Source organism: Equus quagga, chromosome 12 (assembly GCF_021613505.1).
Source record: "Equus quagga isolate Etosha38 chromosome 12, UCLA_HA_Equagga_1.0, whole genome shotgun sequence".
Classification (NCBI taxonomy): domain Eukaryota; kingdom Metazoa; phylum Chordata; class Mammalia; order Perissodactyla; family Equidae; genus Equus; species Equus quagga.
The window spans coordinates 10,833,704-10,855,412 of NC_060278.1; the positions used below are offsets into that span (position 1 = coordinate 10,833,704).

A 21,709-nucleotide genomic window follows, 5' to 3' on the forward strand; every position below is an offset into this window, starting at 1 on the left:
TTTGGAAGTTTCTCCACAGTGGGCCTTGTGTGGATTTCAGTTTTAAATCTTGCTTGGGATTTTGTGGTATGCTTCAATCTTAAGGCTCAGGTCTGTCTTCAGTTCTAGAAAAGTTCTCATCCATCGTATCTTCTACAATTGTCTTCTCCTCACTGTTTCTAGTCTTTGTGGAATTCCTATTAGATGTAGACAGTCTTAGTCATTTTATAGTGTCTCTGAATTGCCCTTTGACATCTTCTTTCTTTTTATCTCTGCTCAGGTTGTGAGATTTCCTAAGTTTTATATTCTAGCTGACTATTTCTCTCTTCGGTTGTATAACTGCTCTAGGGGTATTGATGATCTTGATCATTTCTGTGTAAATTTATAGGCTTGGTGTGGTTGTCATTGGTCTTGTTCCCCAAATATTCTAGCTCTCCTCTAGGCACTTTGTTGGTTCGCACTTCCTTGTCCCGTTTGAAGTTGAGCATGGCCTGGTGGCTTTTAACTGAAATACCACTGCTTGCAGAAGCTTTGAGGGACAGAGCAGGACTTTCCATGTTCCCCTTATCCTGCTTCAGTGGCACGTTGAAATGGAGCCTCTATGAGCATGGGTCCCTGAGTGGCTCTGATAGGCAGATACTCCCGCCAACTGCACTGGACATGCAGTTTGAGCAAGAAACAGACATTGGTTGAGATAAGTGCCACTGAGATTTGGAGGCTGTTTGTTACTGCAGCATTACGTTGCCTACGCTGACTGACATACTTGGAGAGCACCCGAAAATGCAGGTATTGTTAAGTTCAGGCTCCATGCTATGCATTGTTCATGTCTAGAACGTTTCTTTCTCTCAGATAATTTTTACTTTTCCACCCAATGTCCAGGTCAGAAGGCAAATTTCTTTGCTGCTTTCCTGGGCTGTGGGTAACGTCTTCCCCTACCTCCATCCCATTTTATTAAATGACCAGCTATTTGAACCCCTAGGCTATTTTTGCAGGGGCCATTAGTTCATCTTTCTGCTCATTTTCCTGTTGCTATATAAGTATCAGCGTTCCGGCCAAAGGCCTGGGACCAATGCCCACTTATGAAATATCCATGTTCACCGTTGTTTCCACTTCTTCATTTCTGGAACCTGAAAATTTCCTCTCTTCTCTTTCAAACTGGCCCATACATTAATTTTTTATTGTTGTTATTATATTCCATCCTGTGTTTCCATGTGTTTGTAGTAAGGCAGGGACTGTTGGCATGCTAAGCTCCTTCACCTGCCAATTTCCCTAACATCATTCTTCTCTAGAAGCACAATTTCTATATTTTCTGGACTCTTTCTGAAACATTATCCACTTTCAGCTTAACACCAGCTCTTTCCTTGCTGGGATGGCTGGGTCACACACTCAGAGCTGATGAAGAAAGGAGTTGAAAGATACTGATCCAGATGAACAATGGAAATGGAGGGGGCACTAGAATTTAGAGATGACATCTAACAATCAAACAGAGAGGAGACTTAACAATCAAACAGAGGGAGGACATCATGGATAGGCTAGCTGCCTCCAGGGGAATTCTAGGAACAATGCAGCCCAAAATGCAATTTAAAGGCGAGTGACTGGTAAAAGTAAAGACTATGAGAATTCAGCCAGCCGAAAATGTACTTACTGCAAAATAACTTACAAACCAAACCTAGCAAATGAAATATAACATGAAAGGGCGATGATGGGGCATTTGTTTTGAATTGTGGGCAAGTTGAGGTGATCTGTTTGAATTAACTTCGCAGGTAAATAGAGTAAGCTAGAAGCGAGTAAGTGTCAAAAGGGCAATGTTTTGATTTTAACTGTTTTGATGTGAATATTTCTAAATGAAATTCATAACGTTCTACCTTAGAAAGCAAAATGTAAGTGACAATTTTATTTATCACTCAGGTCATCACTATGAACGTCAGTAAATTGATGGAGTATTGACTATATACCAGGCACCGTATTAAGAACGCTATATGATCTCGATTGCTCTTTACAACTCTTCTTGAGATACGTATTTATGGAAGGGGCTCAGAGATTAGATAACTTGCCACAAGGCACACACCAGGAAAGTAATGGAGTCCAGATGAGGTGCCCTAATAACTACAGCGGCTGCTTCTGTCCCCCTCAGTGCCTTTTTTTCAGGGGGAGGGGGCGCTGCAGCTACAGATGTGAATGGCCCAGGGCAGGGGTGAATACCACAGAGAGAAGTTCACCACTGTGGCTCATGCCCAGCTTTTGGAGGCACTCAAGTGTTCGATATACGGCAGTTATTATTCTGGTTACTGCCCTTATTTCAAACTGTCCAACTTCTATTCATCCTTCGAAGTCTAATTCAAATGCTGCTTTTCATTAAAAACTTTCCAAGTTATCAGAATTGGGATTTCCTTCTTTCTCTTTGCAGTACAGTGTAGTAGTTAAACTTGTGGGCTCTGGAAACTGGCTGCTGACATTCAGATCCTGGTTTTGTGTGTTAGATATTACCTGGTACAGAGCAAGTGCTTAGCAAAATTAGCTGCTATGATGACATTGGCATTCATGCTTTCTTACAGATATGCCTCCTTCACTAGAACACAAACTCCTGGATGGTAGGGATCAATCTTATGCTAATTTCGAAAACCTACAGAATGCAAGTTCTGCTCATTGCTTTCACTGCTAACACTCTCATCTCCCTAGATTATTGCAAGATTCCTAACTGGTTTCCCAACTTCTCCCCAAGCCCCCTTTAGCCAAACCCAACAGCCAGAATACAATCTTTAAAAGTGAGGTGATGTCACTGTTCATAACTCTGCAATATAGCCATTCTCATGGCTAGCAGAGCCCAAGTCTTTGCTGTTGGAAAAGCCCTACACTGTTCACCCATGTTGCCCCTCCAACCTCATTCCCTACTCCTCTGGCGCTGGATGACTCCAATCACAGTGGTCTCCTTGCTGTTCCTTGAATGCTCCAGGCATGCTCTTGCTCAGAGCCTTGGCACTGGCTGTTCCCTCTGCCTAGAATCCTCTCCCTCCAGATATGAATGGCTTACATCTTCACACGCCCCAGCATGTGGCTCAAATGTCACTTTCTCAGTGATGCTCTCTGTGTCCATCCTTTTTAAAATGACAGCTCTCCTACCTTCATCTCTGTACCTCTTCCCTTACTTTACTCTTCTCCACAGCCCATATACCATCTGTTACATATTAGATTTGTTTATCATCTGCCTCTCCCAACAGAAGAGAAGATCAGAGGGTCGTGACTCTTTTGTTGACTGCATCCAAGAGTGCGTTAGTAGGTACTCAGTATATACTATTAAAAGAATGATTTTCCTTTCTTCCCACCCATCATAGCACCATGTACAATGTAGGTATTTAATACATATTTTGTTAAATTGAACTCTTTTGCTCTTCAAAAGGCTCCTACATTACTTGACTCTTCTTATGAAGGCAAATGGAAGCATATGAAAGTACATAACCCTAGAATTGTGCAAAACCAATCACTGGATCAAAGCATAAAGCATCTGTCCCAAGGAAACTTTCTTCCTCAGGGACATTTTCAGCTGCACTGGCCTCATCCATTTGCCTCTGAGGCCTTGTCACCACCGGGAGCAATATCAATGTCTGGGTGTCAACTGATGGTGGCTGGAGCCAGAGTTCCCCTGGGGCAGACAAGAGTAGGACACTGGTGGGGGAAATCCCTGAATTCAGGAAATTGGGATGTGTGTGCAGAGAGGCGTGAAGTAGATGAAAAGGCCAGCCACCTTTTCAGCGTTGAGTCTATCTCCTGCATTTCTAAGTGCGTCAAGCTGGGGGATGAGGAGGTGGATAAAGGTGGTTCAGAGATCAAATAAGGATCAAAAATAGGAACGGCAAAGAGTAGAAAGCGACGCCGACCTACATGGGCAGGATGGCTCCACAGCTCACTGCGAGAAGGACGTGTATCCCCACACTTCTGGGGAGGGCTCTGCAAGTCGCATGTGCTGGGATTAAATACTCCAGTTTAAGGACAGGATCCAGGCCAGACATGGAAGGTCTCCATATTTTCCTGCCAAAGTACAATGACGACTTTCCATTGCCTACTGGGGACTGAGTAAAATGCCCTCATGTGGTGCTATGTTGTAATGACGCTGTCTTCCCCAGCACTTAATATTGTCCTCAATCAGCGATCCTCTGCCGAGCAGCAAGAGCATCCCTTGAGAACTTGTTAGGGATGCAGGTTCTCAGGGCCCAAATGCATCTCCTGAATCAGAAACTCAAGAAGTAGAGCCAGAAATCTGCTTTAAGTTCTCTGCTAGAGTTTGAGAACCACCATCCTAAATGATAAGTATCATGAGAAAGAAGGCAGTAGGGTAAATTGATAGAGTCTGGCAGGGTGGGTGCTATCTTACTAGGGGAGAGCTCTCTGATGAGCGCCATTTGAACAGAGGTCTGAATGAAGTGAGGAGGGGGCCACGCAGATATGGGGGGACCAGGACTAGGGGGTTGAAGGCAGGCACAGAGAGCAGCATGGGCATAGTTCCTGAGGTGCGAGATCGCTGGAACAGCTGGGAGGCCAGCATGGCTGGCGTATGCACAGCTTCATCTGGGTAGTCTTTGATTTATGTATATTTTAAAGTCCTACATGGTTACCATGTGTCTTTTGTTATACTGAAAATTCCTTAAATACAAGAACCAGATTTCAAATAACTCACCATGGCATCTTCAACAGCGCCAGAAACTGAATAGATTCCTAATAAACACATAAATACATGAATAGAGAAAAAAATTGAGAAGTGCGCAAAATTTATGGAGGGAAAAAAAGGAAGGACTTATTTTTATCACGTTTAGCTTTATATTACTGGGAGACACTTAGCCAGAGATGTCTGAAAGCCAATTAACACCTTGGAAAAATTCTAAAAGTGAAAAGTTGGTGGGAGTATCATTTTTAATGACATTACCAAACTTTTGAGAACTCAAACTCAGCATGATGAAAATAAGAGCTTTTCTTGATGGGAGACAGTTAAACCAGTAAGATGCCAAACCACATTGATTTGCTAAATTTGAGGATGGGGCTTGGGAGATGCCAAGCAGAAAAGTAGGGATGGAAGTTGAATCTGTACCAAGGGTTTTAAAATTTCCCCCTTATAATGCTAAGAACCCAACTTGATGGACTGTGATAAGGTTAAGAGACTAGCATAAAACCAAATTAAAATAAACAGAAAACTTGACGAATCTAATTTTACTATCTTGAAGAAAGAAACACTTTAAGTTTGTGGCAACTGCCATCAGCCTGACTGTCCCCTCAAATGAGAAAGGAAGTGGAGAGCAGGAGAGCCCTGAGCCTCTGTATTAGTTTACTAAGGCTGCCGTAACGAAGTTCCATACACCAGGGGGCTTAAACAATGGAAATTTATTTTCCCCCAGTTCTGGAGACTGGAAGTCTGAGATCAAGGCATCAGTAGGGTTGGTTCCTTCTGAGGCCTCTCTCCTTGGCTTGTCGATGGCCATCTTCTCCCTATGTCTTCACATGGTCTTCCCTCTGTACCTATCCATGTTCAAATATCCTCTTCTTATAAGGACACGAGCCATACTGGATTAGGGCACACCCTAATGACCTCATTTTAACTTATCTCTTTAAATTAAGGCTCGATCTCCAAATACAGTCACTTTCTGAGGTCCTGGGGGTTAGGATTTCAACTTATGAATTTAGGGGGACACAATTCGGCCAACAACAGCTGCTATGAGAGCGGCTAAGACTAAGAAGAACTGAGGCACCACCATCATGCTTCAAAAGCAGTTTTTGGATGGAAAGTGAGTCCCCTGGTGGTCCAGACAGACCTTGTCTCCAGACCCCAAGGCTGCTTAGTCATAGCCCCAAATCCCAGAGCTAACTGAGAAATCTGGATGGGAACTGACCTGGACCCTTCACCGACTCCTTCACCTCGGAAGACACACATCTACCCTCTAGCAATGCAGAATGTGAGCCTTCTTGTGTTGTTGTACTCCTCTCAAAATATAAATTGCCAAAAATCCCTGTTTCCAGATAGCAGCAGGTGGCCCTCTGGAGGCCACTCCCAGGATGAGGGCACCAAGAATGGAGCTCTACTTGGGTATGGAACATAAAGCTCGCTTGCACCTTAATATTCTTTTTCAGCATTTCATAGAATATTCTGTAAAAGCCGGTGCAAAAAATGTGTGGGAACTCTTAGAGAATTAGTTGAAGATAAAACATTATATTTTAAAGTCAGCTTTTAAAGAACAAATTAACGTGGCAAGAAACTAAATGTGCTGTGAATCTTGCATTTACCAAAATAAGAGCAAGGCACAGTCAACAGATTTTAGGTAGAATTTTCATGGCAAAGGAAAGCAAAAGAGACTGATGGATAACATAAATCTTTTCCCCCCATAAGTAGTTCAGGCAACATTTCTGGACTCCTCTGTTTTTCTAACCAAACCGTAGCAGACTATATCCAAGTATGTCACCTGAATCCAGATACTTCCAATTTCATTCTTGGAGAGAGTGTACAATAATAGCTGCTATTATTAGAACATATTAAAAATTTGGAATTTTCTCACCACAGGGAGATTTCTTCTCTCTCTTTTGCCACTGAAGTTTTCAACAATGACCTGCTCCTCAGATTTTCCTCTCTATCTGAAGTTACCCACCCTGATGAGACAATTAATAGCCAAGGGCCAATCATTTGAGGGCCAGGTCAATCACCAAGACTATATCAATTCCTTCCGTGCATCAGATTAGAGCATCAGAAACCTAGAGAATCCAAAAACATGCCTTCTAACAACAAGGCTTCACACCACATCCTTGGATTTTGACGTTTTATATGAAAAACCTTTTCATAAAACGACTGATAAATATAACTGTCTATTACACTATATGCTGTCAACAACATTGAGATATAGGAGTTCTTGCATTATAGTGCTTTAAAGTCTTTTTTTTCTAATAAGCTGGCATAAACCTCTTCTTAAATAATGAAACCCATTTGACTCATTATATTTCTCTTTTTATCTTCCTTTTTTGTCTTGGCTGCAATTACAGCAATTCTTCTTATTTTAATATTTTGGGCATGCATATTGTGCCCCACTGCTACTTGTATTAATTCTTGTTTTAAAGGTTCTTGTATAATTTTATTAATTTTAAATAAGTCAAATTAAATCTATATCAGATGTAGAGCGGTATACATAACAGATAAAACTTGCCTTACTTTCTTCTATGTTGTCTTATGAAACTTGATGAAGAGTTCTTTTTTGAATAAAAGTATTTTTTACATCAGGAAAAACACCCCATCAACATTATCTGGGTGTCTGGGGTAGGGTGGGGTATCATGATTGTCACAGAGAGAGAAAGAAGTATTTCACTCTGGCTGGCTGGCAGATTGATTCTCCGAAATGGTTTTGGAAATTGAAGTCAGCTTTCAGGTTAACCCCATAGCTCCACCTGCAGTATTGAAAGGTTTTACGTGAACTTTATGAAAAGATGACCTGTAATCCAGGTTTAGCAACGCCCTGGCCATAAAGGAAGAAGGAGAAACTGCAGAACCCAAGTCTTCTCCAAGACTCCATTGCCCACCACCAAGAGACCCTGTAAAATAATGGTCGTGCTGGGGGGGCTCTGACCCTTAGAATCAGTCAAATCTCTATTCACCTCATTGATGCTGTTCCTACCTGCATCCTGTCTGCAAAGTAATTGTAGAGATACTGGTAAACGGCACAGAACTCCTCGGGTACCACATTAACTAAACAATTTCTTCAAAGTCTCAGAAATCTGTTCTAGAGTTTCAACCCAGGAATTTTAACAGTGAGAAATTTCGAAAGACCTCTAACTTTATTTTTCAAAGTAAGCACAAACAAATCATGAGTCCACACAATCTTTTACAAGAACATTCTTTCTTACGGGTGAATTGAGAGCCAAGTGGGTAAGATTGAATAAATCCTCCCTTCTTTCAGAAAACCTCATGTATGAACATCCAAGCTTACAAAGGAAAATTAGGGGTGATTACTTGTATCACAAGAACTGTTTCACTGTACCAAAGAATTTCTTGAAAATCTTCCTTTCAGTGGTTAATTCCCAGCCCTGAATCCATTTTTCTTTTCTTGGTTTAAAGATTGATTCAGTTTACAAAAACTACGTTTCACGACATTCATTACGTCAAGTGCAAGAAAGCAAAGAGGCCATCTGTCCGACTCACCCAATTTTGCCAAATTCAAATACTTGAGGACTCCTGTTGTACAGAGGAAATTTCTTCATAACTTCTTTCTTTCTTCCCCCATACCTCTGGTCTACCTAATGTTTCTACTGTGTGTGAGCAATTTAGCATAGCTCATCTTTTAAATGAAATCTTATACGAAACCACAATATTTATAGCAGAGAAAACTCCACAGAACTCTAGAGTTCTGAGAACAGTTAGAAAACCACACCTCCAGTTCATTCTCCAGTTCACCCTCAAGTCTCTAGAAGTCATCAGTCTGTACCTACAAGGACTCCTCATATTTTCTGAACAGGTGGCACTATAATTTCTACAAATACAGTAAATTAGACCCCTTGTATCAGTCAGAGTTCAGTTGCAGAGAACTGAACTGACTTCAGCTAGTTCAGGCCAAAATGAATGTATTAAACGGCTTTCAGAATCACTGGGCTGAATTTTCACTGTAGAATTGGGATACTACCGAACCCATTTGACCAGGAGGAATCTTACTGCCACTCTGGCCAGCTGTGACTCCAGACCCAGGCTGCCTGGAGCAGGAAGTCGCTGGTAGGTACTCTCGCAGAGCCAGGCCACACCTGTGCCCTCAGAACTAGAAAGATGGACGCCTTAGACCCCGACTCTCGATGCTATCAAGGCAGAGACGATGCCCTGAGACCTTGGCAAATGATGCTAAAGAAAACCCAGGAGCCTCCACAAATGCTTTGGTTCCTACCTTGTGGAACCCAGCACATTTGATATTCCAGAATGAGTCTGCTTTCCAGTCTCTGAAGTAAGTGTAGGCACCCGAGGAGGAGGTTGGAGTGGACAATGCCTGTCAGCTGCCATATGCACCCACTCCATCCACTTGGTGCCTGTGCTAGAGGAAATACTCTGACCTTTTCTTTGACAGCCCTAAAAAGGTCAGGAATGTGCCCCAACCTATTGATCTACTACGAGACTCTCTCCTGTAAGTTTTTACATTACATTTTAATGGCTACTAGTACTTAGGAAAACAGATTTCATAAATGTTTCACTTATTCTATAGAGCAATACTGCTTTTCATTTTTCTGAAATGTATTTCTTTCTTAACTATTCAATGGTGTTACTTAACCCCATAGCTCCAGCTGCAGCATTGAAAGGTTTTATTCCACAATCAGACAATCTAATATGAGTCTTACAGTCTTTGCCTCTAAACCTTCCTGGCTTTCCACTCGGTGGAGGGAGGTTTCTTCAATCCTTTGCCCTAACCTTCTACCTACTCTTATGCGTAGGGAAGATTCTGGAAACCATGAACCTTCTTTCCTTAAATCCCCATTACAGAATGATCACCATCACTGTTACCACCTTGGAATAAAAGAACAGCCACATAGATACTTAACAATTCACATGCATTGGGAAGTTCTCCCTCAATTAGCCTATAATCCTCTTGAGCCATTTAAAATCACTCTTGCTTATTGAGTGGGAACGTTTAAGAGGAAATTTGTTAGGGAAATGGCAGCACCTCTGGCAGCTGGGCTGGTAAGGGAGGCCTCCCTTCTAAAGCCAACCATTCAGAGCACAGTCAACAAAGGCATCTGGCTGCCTCCAGAAGGCAGCTGCTGACCCTGGTCTTGTTTTCACATAAGTTTTATTTTTAAATTCCTGAGGGCACACGGAAGGGTGGGAACAGCTTGTGGCTACCCTCTCCCCAAGGCTGGCCGCGCAGCAGCAAGACACCAGCCCCCGGCCACATTCGCATTCCAGACAAGCATTTATAAGACAGCGATGATGAAAAGCAAAAGACTCCATCATGAAGACCCAGACCTAACATCAGTGGGACAATTTTTTTTTCAAGATTTTTATTCTTCCTTTTTCTTCCCAAATACCCCAGGGTACATAGGTGTATATTTTTAGTTGTGGGTCCTTCTAGTTGTAGCACGTGGGATGTGGCCTCAGTGTGGCCTGATGAGAGGTGCCACGTCCTCGCCCAGGATTTGAACCAGCGAAACCCTGGGCCGCGGAAGCGGAGCGCGAGAACTTAACAACTCGGCCACCGGGCTGGCCCTAGTGGGGCAATTTTTCACAGAAATTATTTCTAAAGCCAAACTGTGCTGCAAAGCGGCTTTTACTTTATTTTGTAGACTTCCTTTCTCCCAATCGCCTCCATTTGCACTGAGACGGAGAAGGAGCAACGGCATAAATTCCACTGAGAAGAATTTCGTGCGGGCTCCGGGAGGGTGGAGCCGGCAGGGAGCCCATCGCTCTGCAGAAGTGAAGATTCAGAGGTGGGCAATCCTTGGGACCTGGTCATGTTATAAATCAGAGCCGCCCAGCAAACTCCTTTCTTTACCTTTCTGCTTTGTAAACCTCCAAGAAGGGCTAGTTGGCCCCCAACATCAGAAAGGACTGCTGTGCTCTGCGGTCACTTGGTCCTGCCTGCAGTCTCAGAATGCCTCTCCCAAATAAGAAGCTTACATCCTGCATGCAGGACAGCATCTAAGGGAGAATATTACACAGGCACCAGCGATGGCTAGCTTCTCCGTGCTAAACGATGGCTTCCTGCCCTCCCTTCTCTGTCCTCCGTGTCTTCTAACAGCCTCTGCGAAATGCACCATGCCCAGCCTCCCTGCGCTCCTCCCATCCCCCAAATACGCAAAACTAATAGAAAGGAGGAATTAGTCAAGTGGAAAAATGATTAAGCAGGCAGGTTTATCTCCAGGCACAGCCTGCCTGAAGCGAGGGGAAGTTTCATCCCCTCCAGAGAGCAGGAGAGGATTGAGGATTCTGTCCAACGGGCGCTCCGCCCTCAGGGTGCCCAGGTCTCCCCCTCAGCGCTGCCCGAACTGGGAAAGGCCTGAGGGACAGAGTGCGCATGTGCAGAAGAGTAGCTGGAGCTCTGACATTTCTCACCCCGGCCTCATTCCAGGTTCTGTGGCTGAAGGCCACACCGTTGGTATGTGACATTCCCGGGGTGACACGCAGGGCAGCCACTGGGGTCAGGGGAGTGAGGCATTCTCCTCGGGTGTAAAATTTAACGGCCCCCCCCCCCCCAAAACTCAGTAATCAAGATTAAATAATATTTCAATATAATATTTTTTAAAATGCAAAATCCACGATGAACAAACTAGCAAGATTTTAAATAAAGACAGGATCAACAAGGTTTCAGAGATCTTAAAATTCTGAGGATTAAGATAAAATGACAATGTACAGATCCTAAAAGAAAACCGGAGCTTCCAGATGGCACCAATAGTGGGTTTGCAGGAGGTCACAACTCAGGCTCCAACCTGGCAGCCTCTGAGCCCTGGAGTCAGAGCTCCGCTTCTCCGCCTGCCACCAAGGGCTGCTCCTGACCCAGGTTCTCTGGGGACACTGCTCTTCCCAGGAGCCCGGGTCTGCGTGTGAAATAAAGACAGGCATACGGGGATTTTCCCGAACACTGAGCAAGGCTCTGGCAGGGACATTGTGTTTAGACTCCCCCTGACTCGCACTTTCCTGTTTATTTCCCATCGCAGCTTAACTGCATCACGCCCCAAGGCCTGGTGCGACCGGGAAGACATTCCCAAATCGGCCACAAGGAGGCGGTCAAGGGCAGCGCCCAGTGCCAGCCTGATTTTCTGGAACCAGGGCTCCCTGCGCTTGGGCAAACTTCTGGTTTCTCTCCTTTCCTCTCCCAGTGTTCCTTTGTTTCCATCCAGGAGTTGTGAAAATCACAGACCGAAAAGCCCCTCATGGAGCTGGAAGAAGAAGCACCTCGGATGCATTTTTTAATCTGCTGTGACTCAGCGCTCGCCAGAACTTCACAGCAAGGTGTGCTCAGAGTGAAACCGAGCGTTTTGCAGAAGTGCAGCCACCGCCTGAGAGAACACTAGCCACCCTCAGCAATTCCTAGGGCAAGAATGCCACCGGATGCTGCCGCCTCTGTGCCCAGAGCTCGCTTCCTGAACGCTGCCAGTATCTCGGTGCACTGCCAACCGCGCTTGGCCGCAGGGGAAATTCCTGCCTGTAAGACAAAGGGTCCATTCTCCAGCAGGCTCAATAGTCCCCAGGTAGGGGGGAAGGCGCAGAGGCGTTTATTCTTATCTTTATTTTCTTTCTCAAAGCACAGGCTATCTTTACGGAGACCTGAACCTCACTCATTTCCTGCAGAGCACAAAGGAGAAATTCCACTCCTTGGCTGGCTCCTGCACTCATGCCTCAAGCCAGAATGGGGCTAAGAGAGCACAGGACTTGGTAATCCAGATGGAAAGCCCCCAGCCTGCTGTGGATAGTGGGGAAGCTGTCATCTTGACACTGCTCCCTATACACTGGCCCAGTATGCTCCGTGGGTGTACACGTCCCCACGCGTCCCTGTGCCTTCATTTGAAAACAGGGCCAATAGGAACTGGAGGCCTAGATTCCCACTTCTGCCATTTAATTAACTATTGACCTTAAAAAAAAGGAAAAAAAGCTTATTTTTCTGTGGTTTTTTCTTTTATTGGTAAAATGAGGGACCCTGGAGGACTAAGCTAAGACGAAGTATACCACATTTCATGTTAAAAATTAATACTGATCATGAAAATGATAATAGGGTTTTTTTAAGGACAGCTAGGTCAATGTCTGAACCCAGTCTGCTCTGAGGAAACAAAATCAGGATTCCACCCCACATCTTTCTTCTCTTTTCTTCTTCAAGCAAGCACCTGCTACGTTTTAGGAGGTAGAATTGAGCCATCTTCTGCAGGGGCCAGACCCTGAAGCCTTTTGTGGGTTGACCCTGTTCCTGTCCTCTCCTGCCCCTAACCTGAATTGTCTGCAAACACAGGTACCGAGTTGGAACCTTGAGATGGCAGGTTAAGGGTATGAAGCACCAGCCCAGTGGGCAGAGAGGTCTAAACCCTCATGACCTGTACATTTTCTTAAAGGGCCAGAAAAAGAAAAAGCAGAGCAGGATAGAAAGTGAATATCCAATATGAGAAAGCAAATGGTAACTGATAAGGCAGAAAGAATCCTCCTGCTTTTCTTAAAAGCTCGTTAGAAGGAAAATCTATGTTAACAGGGGCCAAGCCCCTCCATCCTTTTGTGTCGTGGTGGGGAGAACAGCCCCATGTTTGTGGCTTTCCTTGCCTGTCATGGGGGTGTTGGCCACGTTGCACCTGTTTTTTTCTGGAGCCATTCATATCCTTCCCCAAGACTGTCAGACATGGGGCTGGTGCGAACCCACGTCATAGGGCTCAAACCCCAACTGCTCAGGCTTCTGGGACTTCGGAGGAGGTTCCTGAGAAACGAGGCTCATTCTTGCGGTCTGTCCCTCATTATTCCCTATATCAGGAACATAGGCAAGCACTACTAGCCTTTTGCTGGAGCGGCTCACCCCTGCCAGTTCTGAACGTGCCCAGCCCCTAAGACAGCTTGGACCAGCTGCATCCTCACTGCTTGATGTTACATCAATGAAGTTTCCGAGTACTTGCATTAATTACAAATCAAGATCGAATTAACAGAACAACTATAAAAACACACACGAGGTAATAAAGGGGCATCGGAAACTACCTTCTGAAGCTTACCTAGAGATCTTTCTTTCGTCTGGTTGGTCGACCTCACCACCGGAAGGCTGGCTCGAGTCCGGCTGCCTCTGGAAAAAGGACTTGGAGCGTCTCCCTCAGACATGGCTTCCAAGGAATCAACAGACGCCTCTGATAAATGCTCGACCGGGTCGCCCAAATTGGGAGGTTGGGGACTGTGAGACAGTTTGGGGCTTCTTGTCTGCAAAAAGCATTTGAAAGAAAGTGGGAAAACAGACTATTATTAATGATGCTAAAAATATTTTCAATGCCATCAAGGTGTGCCAATCTGGAAAAACAATATGGCAGGGAAGGAAGTCCATCAGAAGGACTGGATGTAGAGAACTAAAGACCCAGTGGGTCACAGGATCGGTTGTGAAAGTTATTGAAAAAGATATGTTGTCCCTGAGCATTCCACTAAGATTTTTATCACTGGACATCTACTGTACAAATGCGATTTCACGCAAGGAGTTGAGGACAAGCCACATTATAAGAAAGAAGGATGGCAAATCAATTCCTTGAGCTAGACAAATTCTAACAGCAGTTATGGCAACAGATGGAACTGCGCGCATTTATATATCCCTAAGTGGACACTGCACTCACGCCAGAGTACACTGAACACATCCAGTTCTTTAAAGGCTTTATCAAGACTGTCTCCAAATTCAGTAAACTAAAATTGTGAGGGAGATATTTATATCACAGTTGAATTTTTTCTTTTGAGGCAGAAATCCCATGGGTCAGATTATGTCTGGTGTGGTCATTACTTCCTTTGCCAATCAGCAGCAAGTATCGATAACAACTTACCCACACAAGCACACCACCTCATTGGGTTTCTCTCTTAGTTATCTATACAGTAATGGCAGGGGATTGGATACGTAAATGCTCATCATCTATTAGTCAATACCATTCCATGAACATAGACTACTGGTTGAGCATTGTGGGAGATTTGGAAAAATAGACAACATGTTGCTGATGTCAAAGAGTTGCAGAACTAATTGGTGAAATTAGTGAAGGACAGCAAGTAATACAAGATCGTGTATAATTATGAACCGTGTGGTACATCCATTCATCCTTTCAACAGACACCTATTGAGCATCTACTATGTTCTAGGACCTAAGCTAGGTCCTGGGGATAGAACGATGCACAAAACAGACATGATCCTGCCCTCCTGGTGCTTACAGTCTAGTCAGGGGACAGACACTGAAGAACGATTAAAAGTGCAATGAGCGTGTGTAACCCAGATTGGCGAGGGGGTGTACATGGGTGTACAGTTGGAAAAGCATGTAAACTGTGATCTTCAGGAAGAGGGTAGTTGGGAGGAGGGAGCGACCAGAGGGTAGGGATGAAGAGAGAGAAAGGCATTCCAGGTGGAGGGGACAGCATGTGCAAAGTCCCTGAAGTAGAAGGAAGTGACTAACACTGGAGGCTGGGTGGGGCTGGAGTCAGGCAAAGACCAGCTCACACACAGCCTGGGAGTCAGGGTGAGAATTCTCAATTTGGCTCTAAGGCACCAGAAGGCCATGGAAGTATTTTAGGCAGGGAAAGGAGGGAGGGGGCAGGATCAGAAGCATTTTTTAGAAGATCACTTGAGCTATTGTATGAAGATAGATTATACTGTGGAAGGTCAGAGAAAGGGAGTCAGCGAAACTGGGGGGATTAGGCTGAATGAATGCATTATCTCAGCTTTCCCCTCTCCCTCTGTCCGCCCCCAGCCTTGCATGACGTGATTCCAGGCACCTTCCAGAAGGCACACTGAGCTGAATTAATCAGGTAGGTGAATTTTCTCTAAGATGCCAAAGGTGCCGACGGGCAGGTTGTGGGATAAACGCAGTCCCTGGGAGCCACTTTTTTGGTTTGTTTACATTCCTTAATTTCCTTTAAGTCTTCCTAAGGATGCCAGTGCATCTTGAAGCACCAGGCACTTAACTCTCAAAGCAGGAGCAGCTTCCTGGGCGTCCAGCCCGTGCAGCCCCACCCTTAAAAGGATTCCGTGCTCAGTTTCATGCTCAGCTACGGCTGCCTTGAAATTCTTAACCATTTTTGGAACAAGGTCCACTGGAAATGATGTAGCCAGCCCCGCCTCAGCTCTGGCTACAGAGCTCTTTCAGACATGATGCCCCAGCTGTGCCTGAGCCTCTAGGGGGAGCCTTTGAGGGTGGGATGACTAGCTTCTTTCCTCTCTTTCTTGCTAGAAGTACAAGGACATCCCTCTTGACAGCAGTACTATTGCATTATCCAGACACTGCACCTTGCTCTGCCTCTCAGGACCTTTCCATAGGGGGTAAGAGGAATAAAGTCAGCACATAGTCCCCTGTACCCCCTTAAGTGCCAGATGTGGCATTGGGGAGGTGTCTAATCTGGGTGTTCCACAGGAATCTCTCAGCTCAGATTACATGCCAATATCAAGGCCAGAAAGGACACCCATTAACAGTTAAATTCTCTCTTCGGGTTACTTTTGCTGTGCAAGCTCTCCAAGTGGTTTATCCCTAGATTTATTTTTCATAAAGTCTGCTTCTGTTACAGAGATTGGCACCCTTTAAGAATATTATTTCACTAGAAAAATCAACCCTAAATCGCTTCCCAGCTCACCAAGATTTACATAAATTCATACAGTCTTCAAGGAAGTAGCAATCTGGTTACTCTGTTCAGCAGAATATCAAGCTAAGATGTCCTCATCCTTGACTTAAAAAAAGGACGCATTTAGTTTAGCAAAACAGCCGAGAAATAATATGACTCAAAGTAACATGGCTACATTTAAAACCTCTGCTGTTTGGTCATCTTTGCAACCTACAGCAGACATGACCCATTTGATGAGTTGTCATTTTCCATTGCAAAAGGCAGTACTCCTTGAAGAAAATCAAAATCAAATTTCTATTTCTTGTTCAGGGTCACCGTGGTGGTAGTATATATAAAAATAAAGATGTAAGGGCTAAATCTTGTTTTTAAACTTCCTATAACAGCTACTCAGTTCTAAATATAAGCTCCTCTTGTTTTTATGTCACTCGCTTTCTCACTGCAAACCATCATTTCATATTAACAATCTCCTCACAAGGTACCCTCCCCTCAGATGCCAGCTTGCTGCTGAGACATCATTTAGTGCAGAGAAAAGACAATGGAAATTGCTGATACTAATATCAGATACCCTGTGATTTGATCTATGGGAAAAAAAAGTCAAAAAGCCTTTGGAACAGAGACTCAGTACTCAGCAGTGCTAGGCTCTGGGGATTAGAAGTGCTGAAGGTGGTTCTTGAACTCATAATGCATTTCAGGTGTATTTTGGGGTCAAGGATAATATACATGTAACCGTTGGATAAGAAGAGCTAAGAGGTGTGTCAGGGTGACAGCGCAGGGCAGAAGGGTTTGGGGGAATAGCTGCTGACATTGAAGGGTGGGTCAGGGGGGGAGCTAAGGGAGGGATGAGGAAGAGCAATGGGATGATGCCCTGAGCTGAGTCACTCACCCATGTTCTCTGGTCTTCGTGCACTCAGGGGCAAGGAGGAGAAGGTGGGACAAATGCCGGCCTCGAAAGGAGTCTCTCCCCTGACCCCTGCACACAATCTGAGGCATGGGAGCCTGAAGTCTTTCTCTGCTCTCTCAACTGAGCTAACGTCATCCAAAAGCAGTTGAGTACCAAGTTATCTCTTTTTACAGGCAACCTCGTGATGGGATCATGCCTCCTGTAAGCCTCTCCAGTAATACTGAATACGTGGAGAAGTTCTACTTTTATTATTCGACTTGACACTTAGCCATCTTTGAAAGAGTTCCTGGCCTCTAAACAATGTCCCGCTTCTCTGAGCAATTCCTCTCTGCGCACATGGATAAGCCCCCAAAGCCCCATGTCCCATATCAAGGGTGAGTGTACATCACAGCTTCCCTGGGATGGTCCCGCTTTGCACCTGCAGTCCTGGTGAAATTATCGAGACTAACCCCTTTTCACTCTCAAGTGTATACTGGTTTGAGCAACAAAGTGTATGATAACCCACTCCCAGCCCAGTCTCAGTTGATTGGACCAATCAGTAGCCACCTGATCTTGGCTGAACCAATCATATTCTTACCCCTGGAAATGCAGACCTGGGATGGAGGAGCTATGAATCAGTGTCTTTTGAGAACTTGAACTGGGAGGTCGTATGAAGCTGTGGCTGAAATGGTCAGGGAACGTGAAACAGATAGAGAAGAGTACAGAGAAAGGATGAAGCAGATCTGCATAGGAAAACGGAGACGAGAGATCCCCAAGACCACAATGGGAGAGCCCGAAAGATAAAGAAAAGAGCTACCTGCGCCCCTGGGCGTCCCAGTTCCTGATTCCAGTACACTGTGAGGCCCTTCCGATTAATTCCTTCCAATCAATTCCATTTTTGTTCTTAAACTAGTTTTGACTCTGCGCCTTGCAAGTAAACCATCACTGACAAAGAGCAACTGTAATAGCAACCCTGCCTAGGCTGCTATGGGCTCTCAGGTTCATGATGTTAGCAATACCCATGGAGAAAGAGAAACTCTCCAGAGCATTAGTTTCCATTATTTTGTATTTCATAGATTAAATTTTCTTTAAAAAAATTATGGGGGAGGGTACAATATAGGGTTAAGATTTTATTTTGCAAAGTTTGAGGCATCCAAAAATGCCCTTTCTATTGAAAGTATCACTCTCTGTGGTATCATTATTACCATGAGAAAGGAAAGATATTTTAATGCCAAAAAGAGGGAAGCAGGATACTGGCACAATTTCAGATTTGGCCTAATAAAAAAATCTTTACGTTGGGGCCGGCCCCAAGGCCGAGTGGTTGAGTTCGCACTCCGCTTCCTCGGCCTGGGGTTTCACTGGTTAGAGTTGTGGGTGCAGACATGGCACTGCTCAACAGGCCATGCTGGGGCGGTGTCCCGCATGCCACAGCTAGAAGGACCAACAACTGGAAATATACAACTATGTACTGGGGGGCTTTAGGGAGAAAAAGGAAAAATAAAATCTTTTAAAAAAAAAAGTCTTTATGTTGAGAGTTATTGTTCTCATTTTGGGCTCAGGTGAAGCCTGTTTTTGGTCATGCATTGTCTACAGAGTGGCGTTTGGATCCTCTTCCCTAAGTTGCTGAGTGGAGAAGTGCCCCTAACTAGAGAAGATGCATGAAGCAGGGGATGGTGGCGATGCTCTCTGAGCCACCTGAGCAGGACTCAAGGATGGGGAAGGCTGGATTTCCCTTGGTGCTTCACAGAGATCCATGACACCAACCAATCTCTCTCTGTTTCCATCACAACCTTCTGGAAGTTTCTCCAAATCATCACATGACCCCCAAACCTAAAGCCCAATGGGAAGTCCTTTGGGGTTGTGCAGGAAGGGGTAGTCTGGGTAACAGCCCATCTGAACCTCACTTGTCCCTTCTGGTCTTCTTTTCTTCAAAGAGGGCTTTTGATCACCTAGAGACACTAGAGTAACAGGCTTCCTGCAGATCCCCCCTCTGCTTCATCTGCAACACGTGCAGACCAGCTCTCTAGAAGGATTCTCTTCCTAATGAAGAGGTGAGAGAAGAGAGAAAGGGACAAACAAATTGAGTGCCTCTGCACTGTGCTAGGTGACACTGTTTAACCCTTATGCAACTTCATCATTCTGGCTCCCATTGAGAAAACAAATCATGGGAGCAGCTTGCCCAAAATTCTAGCAAGTGAAGGAACTGGGATCGAGCCTGCAGGATTCCAGAGCTGACACTCAGGGGTAAGGTCATTTAACCAGGAGTGTGGAGATGCTGGTGCTAGTCAGCTTCTACCAAAAACTGGGCAACATATAACCTCACTAAGTCACAGTCTTCTCATCCGTAAGACCAGAGGGTGAACTAGTTGGTAGTTAATCCTTTCAGGACTAAAACTGTATAACCCTAAGATATACATAAAGAAGAAAAAATCATGTCACCCAGAAAACTTTACTGAGACTTCCTCAAATTATTGACCCTATAGCACTTGCTCTATAGAAATAAGTAGCTAGTTAGAACTAAGATCTAGTTTTCTGCATTTACATCCTCAAGTGCATGCAACATAGTTGCACAGCATTAATTTTTAAAAGACTGCTGTGCTTGCATTTTATCATCATGAACAAATATTGGCTGAAATGTTCACCATGAGCCTGATGATGTACCAGGGGGTCAAATTTATTCTCTTTCTTTACAATGCTGTTGTATTTGGAGACTAAAGCCAAAGAGAAAAGAAAGGTAGAGCTAGAGGCATTGATGATGTTTCTTCATTCCCATTTTTAAGCCCTAAATTGAAATGCCCAGGTCCAGAAAATAAAACCTGCAAATGGAGCTTTTCGTAATACACTAACTGTCGGGAACGGTGGGGTGTCTGGTTAGCCAGTGTGTACACTGTGCCTCGGATTATGTTACATTTTGAAAAGAAAACTCGACGTTGCCTTACTGAAGTCTTACTTCATCCTAATTAAAGCCTAGTCTGCCACAGAGAATTTGGAAATAGAGTAAAGCTTCCCGCACGCAAATATGTTCAGAATGACTCATTAACCAAGTACTCATTAATTGACGTGGTTCATTTAATCATGACAGTCAGACACGTCAACCCCATTTCTTGCACTCATGAAGCTTTTAACTCAAAATTTCAGTCAAAATTCTGACTTCAACCAAAGAAAACTTTCCAGTTCAAAAGATTCAAAGAGCAAGATATCAGAAATTAAACAAGGGACCATACCGAGACATTAGTTTCCTCCACCATTCCTGCTCCACAATCCTCTAGCATCAGAAGAATTAGCAAATTGTCACTAGGAAGGTTTAAGCTTCTAAATTTGCCTATAGAGTCCTTTCTAGAACCACAATTCTCCTCGTTTCCAAAGTCTAAAACCTATGCTGGCTTTGGGTCTGCGGATGGGAAGAAAGACAAAGAGCCCTCCTAAGGCATACCCGCTTTCCATCCCACCTCCCATCCTTAATAAACCCATCCCAGGTGGCCACATCAACCCAGATCCTCTCCCTTTGGGCCGGCCACCTGCCATTCTCAGGTGAGTCCTAGGACCATCAGCCAGGTGTGCTTCTGCAGCAGTGGGCCCTGGTCCCCACATGGCTTTTTGGCTGCTTCTCACAACTTCTGTGGCTGATGGCCAATCTGGGGAATAGACTAAGCACATCTGTGGTTCTCGAAATGGAAGATTTATGTAAGAAGTGCAATACAAATTTAAGAGAGATTGTACTTAGTTTTATAACACTTACGAAACTTTTGAGTGGGCCTGATGCTAAAGACTTAGAGGAGAAGATCAGCTTTTGTTTTTAATAGAAAACTTGGGTGCAAGCTCTAAAAAGTCCTGCTGGTAATACAAACACACAACTGAGTGTCCAGTGTGTATCTGGGCACTTCATGTGAGCAGTCTGTGGACACATGCCAGGTTTACTGGTAACCAGGAACTTCTGGGCTTTACAGCGAGAAGGATGTATATGTACCAAACCCCATTCTAATGCCAATTTCCAACTGTGCATATCTGAGATCCTCATAGAGACTTACATTTAGCTCTGAAAACTAGTATTTCCCTTCCCCAGCTTGGACAAAGGCGAAGCATTTTCTCTGGGATTTATTTTGATGAATTATCCTTGATAAACTCAGTTTGTTCCCTGTTTCTTCAAGGGTACGATTTCAACCCCTTCCTCCCTCTTTCCACCCAAAGAGTACCCAGACATTTTTCATGATTTTCACCTGTGCAAACAGAAAGATGTTTGGTCTGGTGTAAAATCAGATGATTCAGCAGCTGAGCAAAGTACAACCGTGTCTTTTGTTTCCACATTTTCCTTCACTGTGTGTATTACTTCATTATCAGATCAGAAAGATGACAAGGGGGTGATGCCAAGTAGTCACTGCCCCTTGCCTCCCTGTCTAGAGATGGCCACAAGCATACATGCGGTGAGGCAGGCACTGCAATGAGCCGAGAGAGCTGAGTGGGACCCCTCTGCCAACCCACTCTTGCCATGCAAAGCCCCATCTTACAGATGCCAAGGAAGAAATGACAAGGACACCTCTTTGCAGAAAAGGATGCTTTCTCATTATGTAAAGAAGCAGTATAGTACACAGATCCTCTCTT

At 44.5% G+C, this 21,709-nt stretch overlaps 1 protein-coding gene across 15 annotated transcripts in view; it reads right to left on the reverse strand.

Annotated features, from left to right (window-relative positions):
* The window catches only part of KIAA1217 (KIAA1217 ortholog), a 292,914-nt gene that overhangs the window by 130,595 nt on the left and 140,610 nt on the right, over positions 1 to 21,709 (reverse strand). For all 15 annotated transcript variants that reach the window (XM_046678956.1, XM_046678938.1, XM_046678947.1 and 12 more), the window contains one exon: positions 13,657 to 13,855. In XM_046678956.1, coding sequence (XP_046534912.1) covers positions 13,657 to 13,855 — 199 coding nt within the window. The remainder of the gene's footprint in view (positions 1 to 13,656; positions 13,856 to 21,709) is intronic.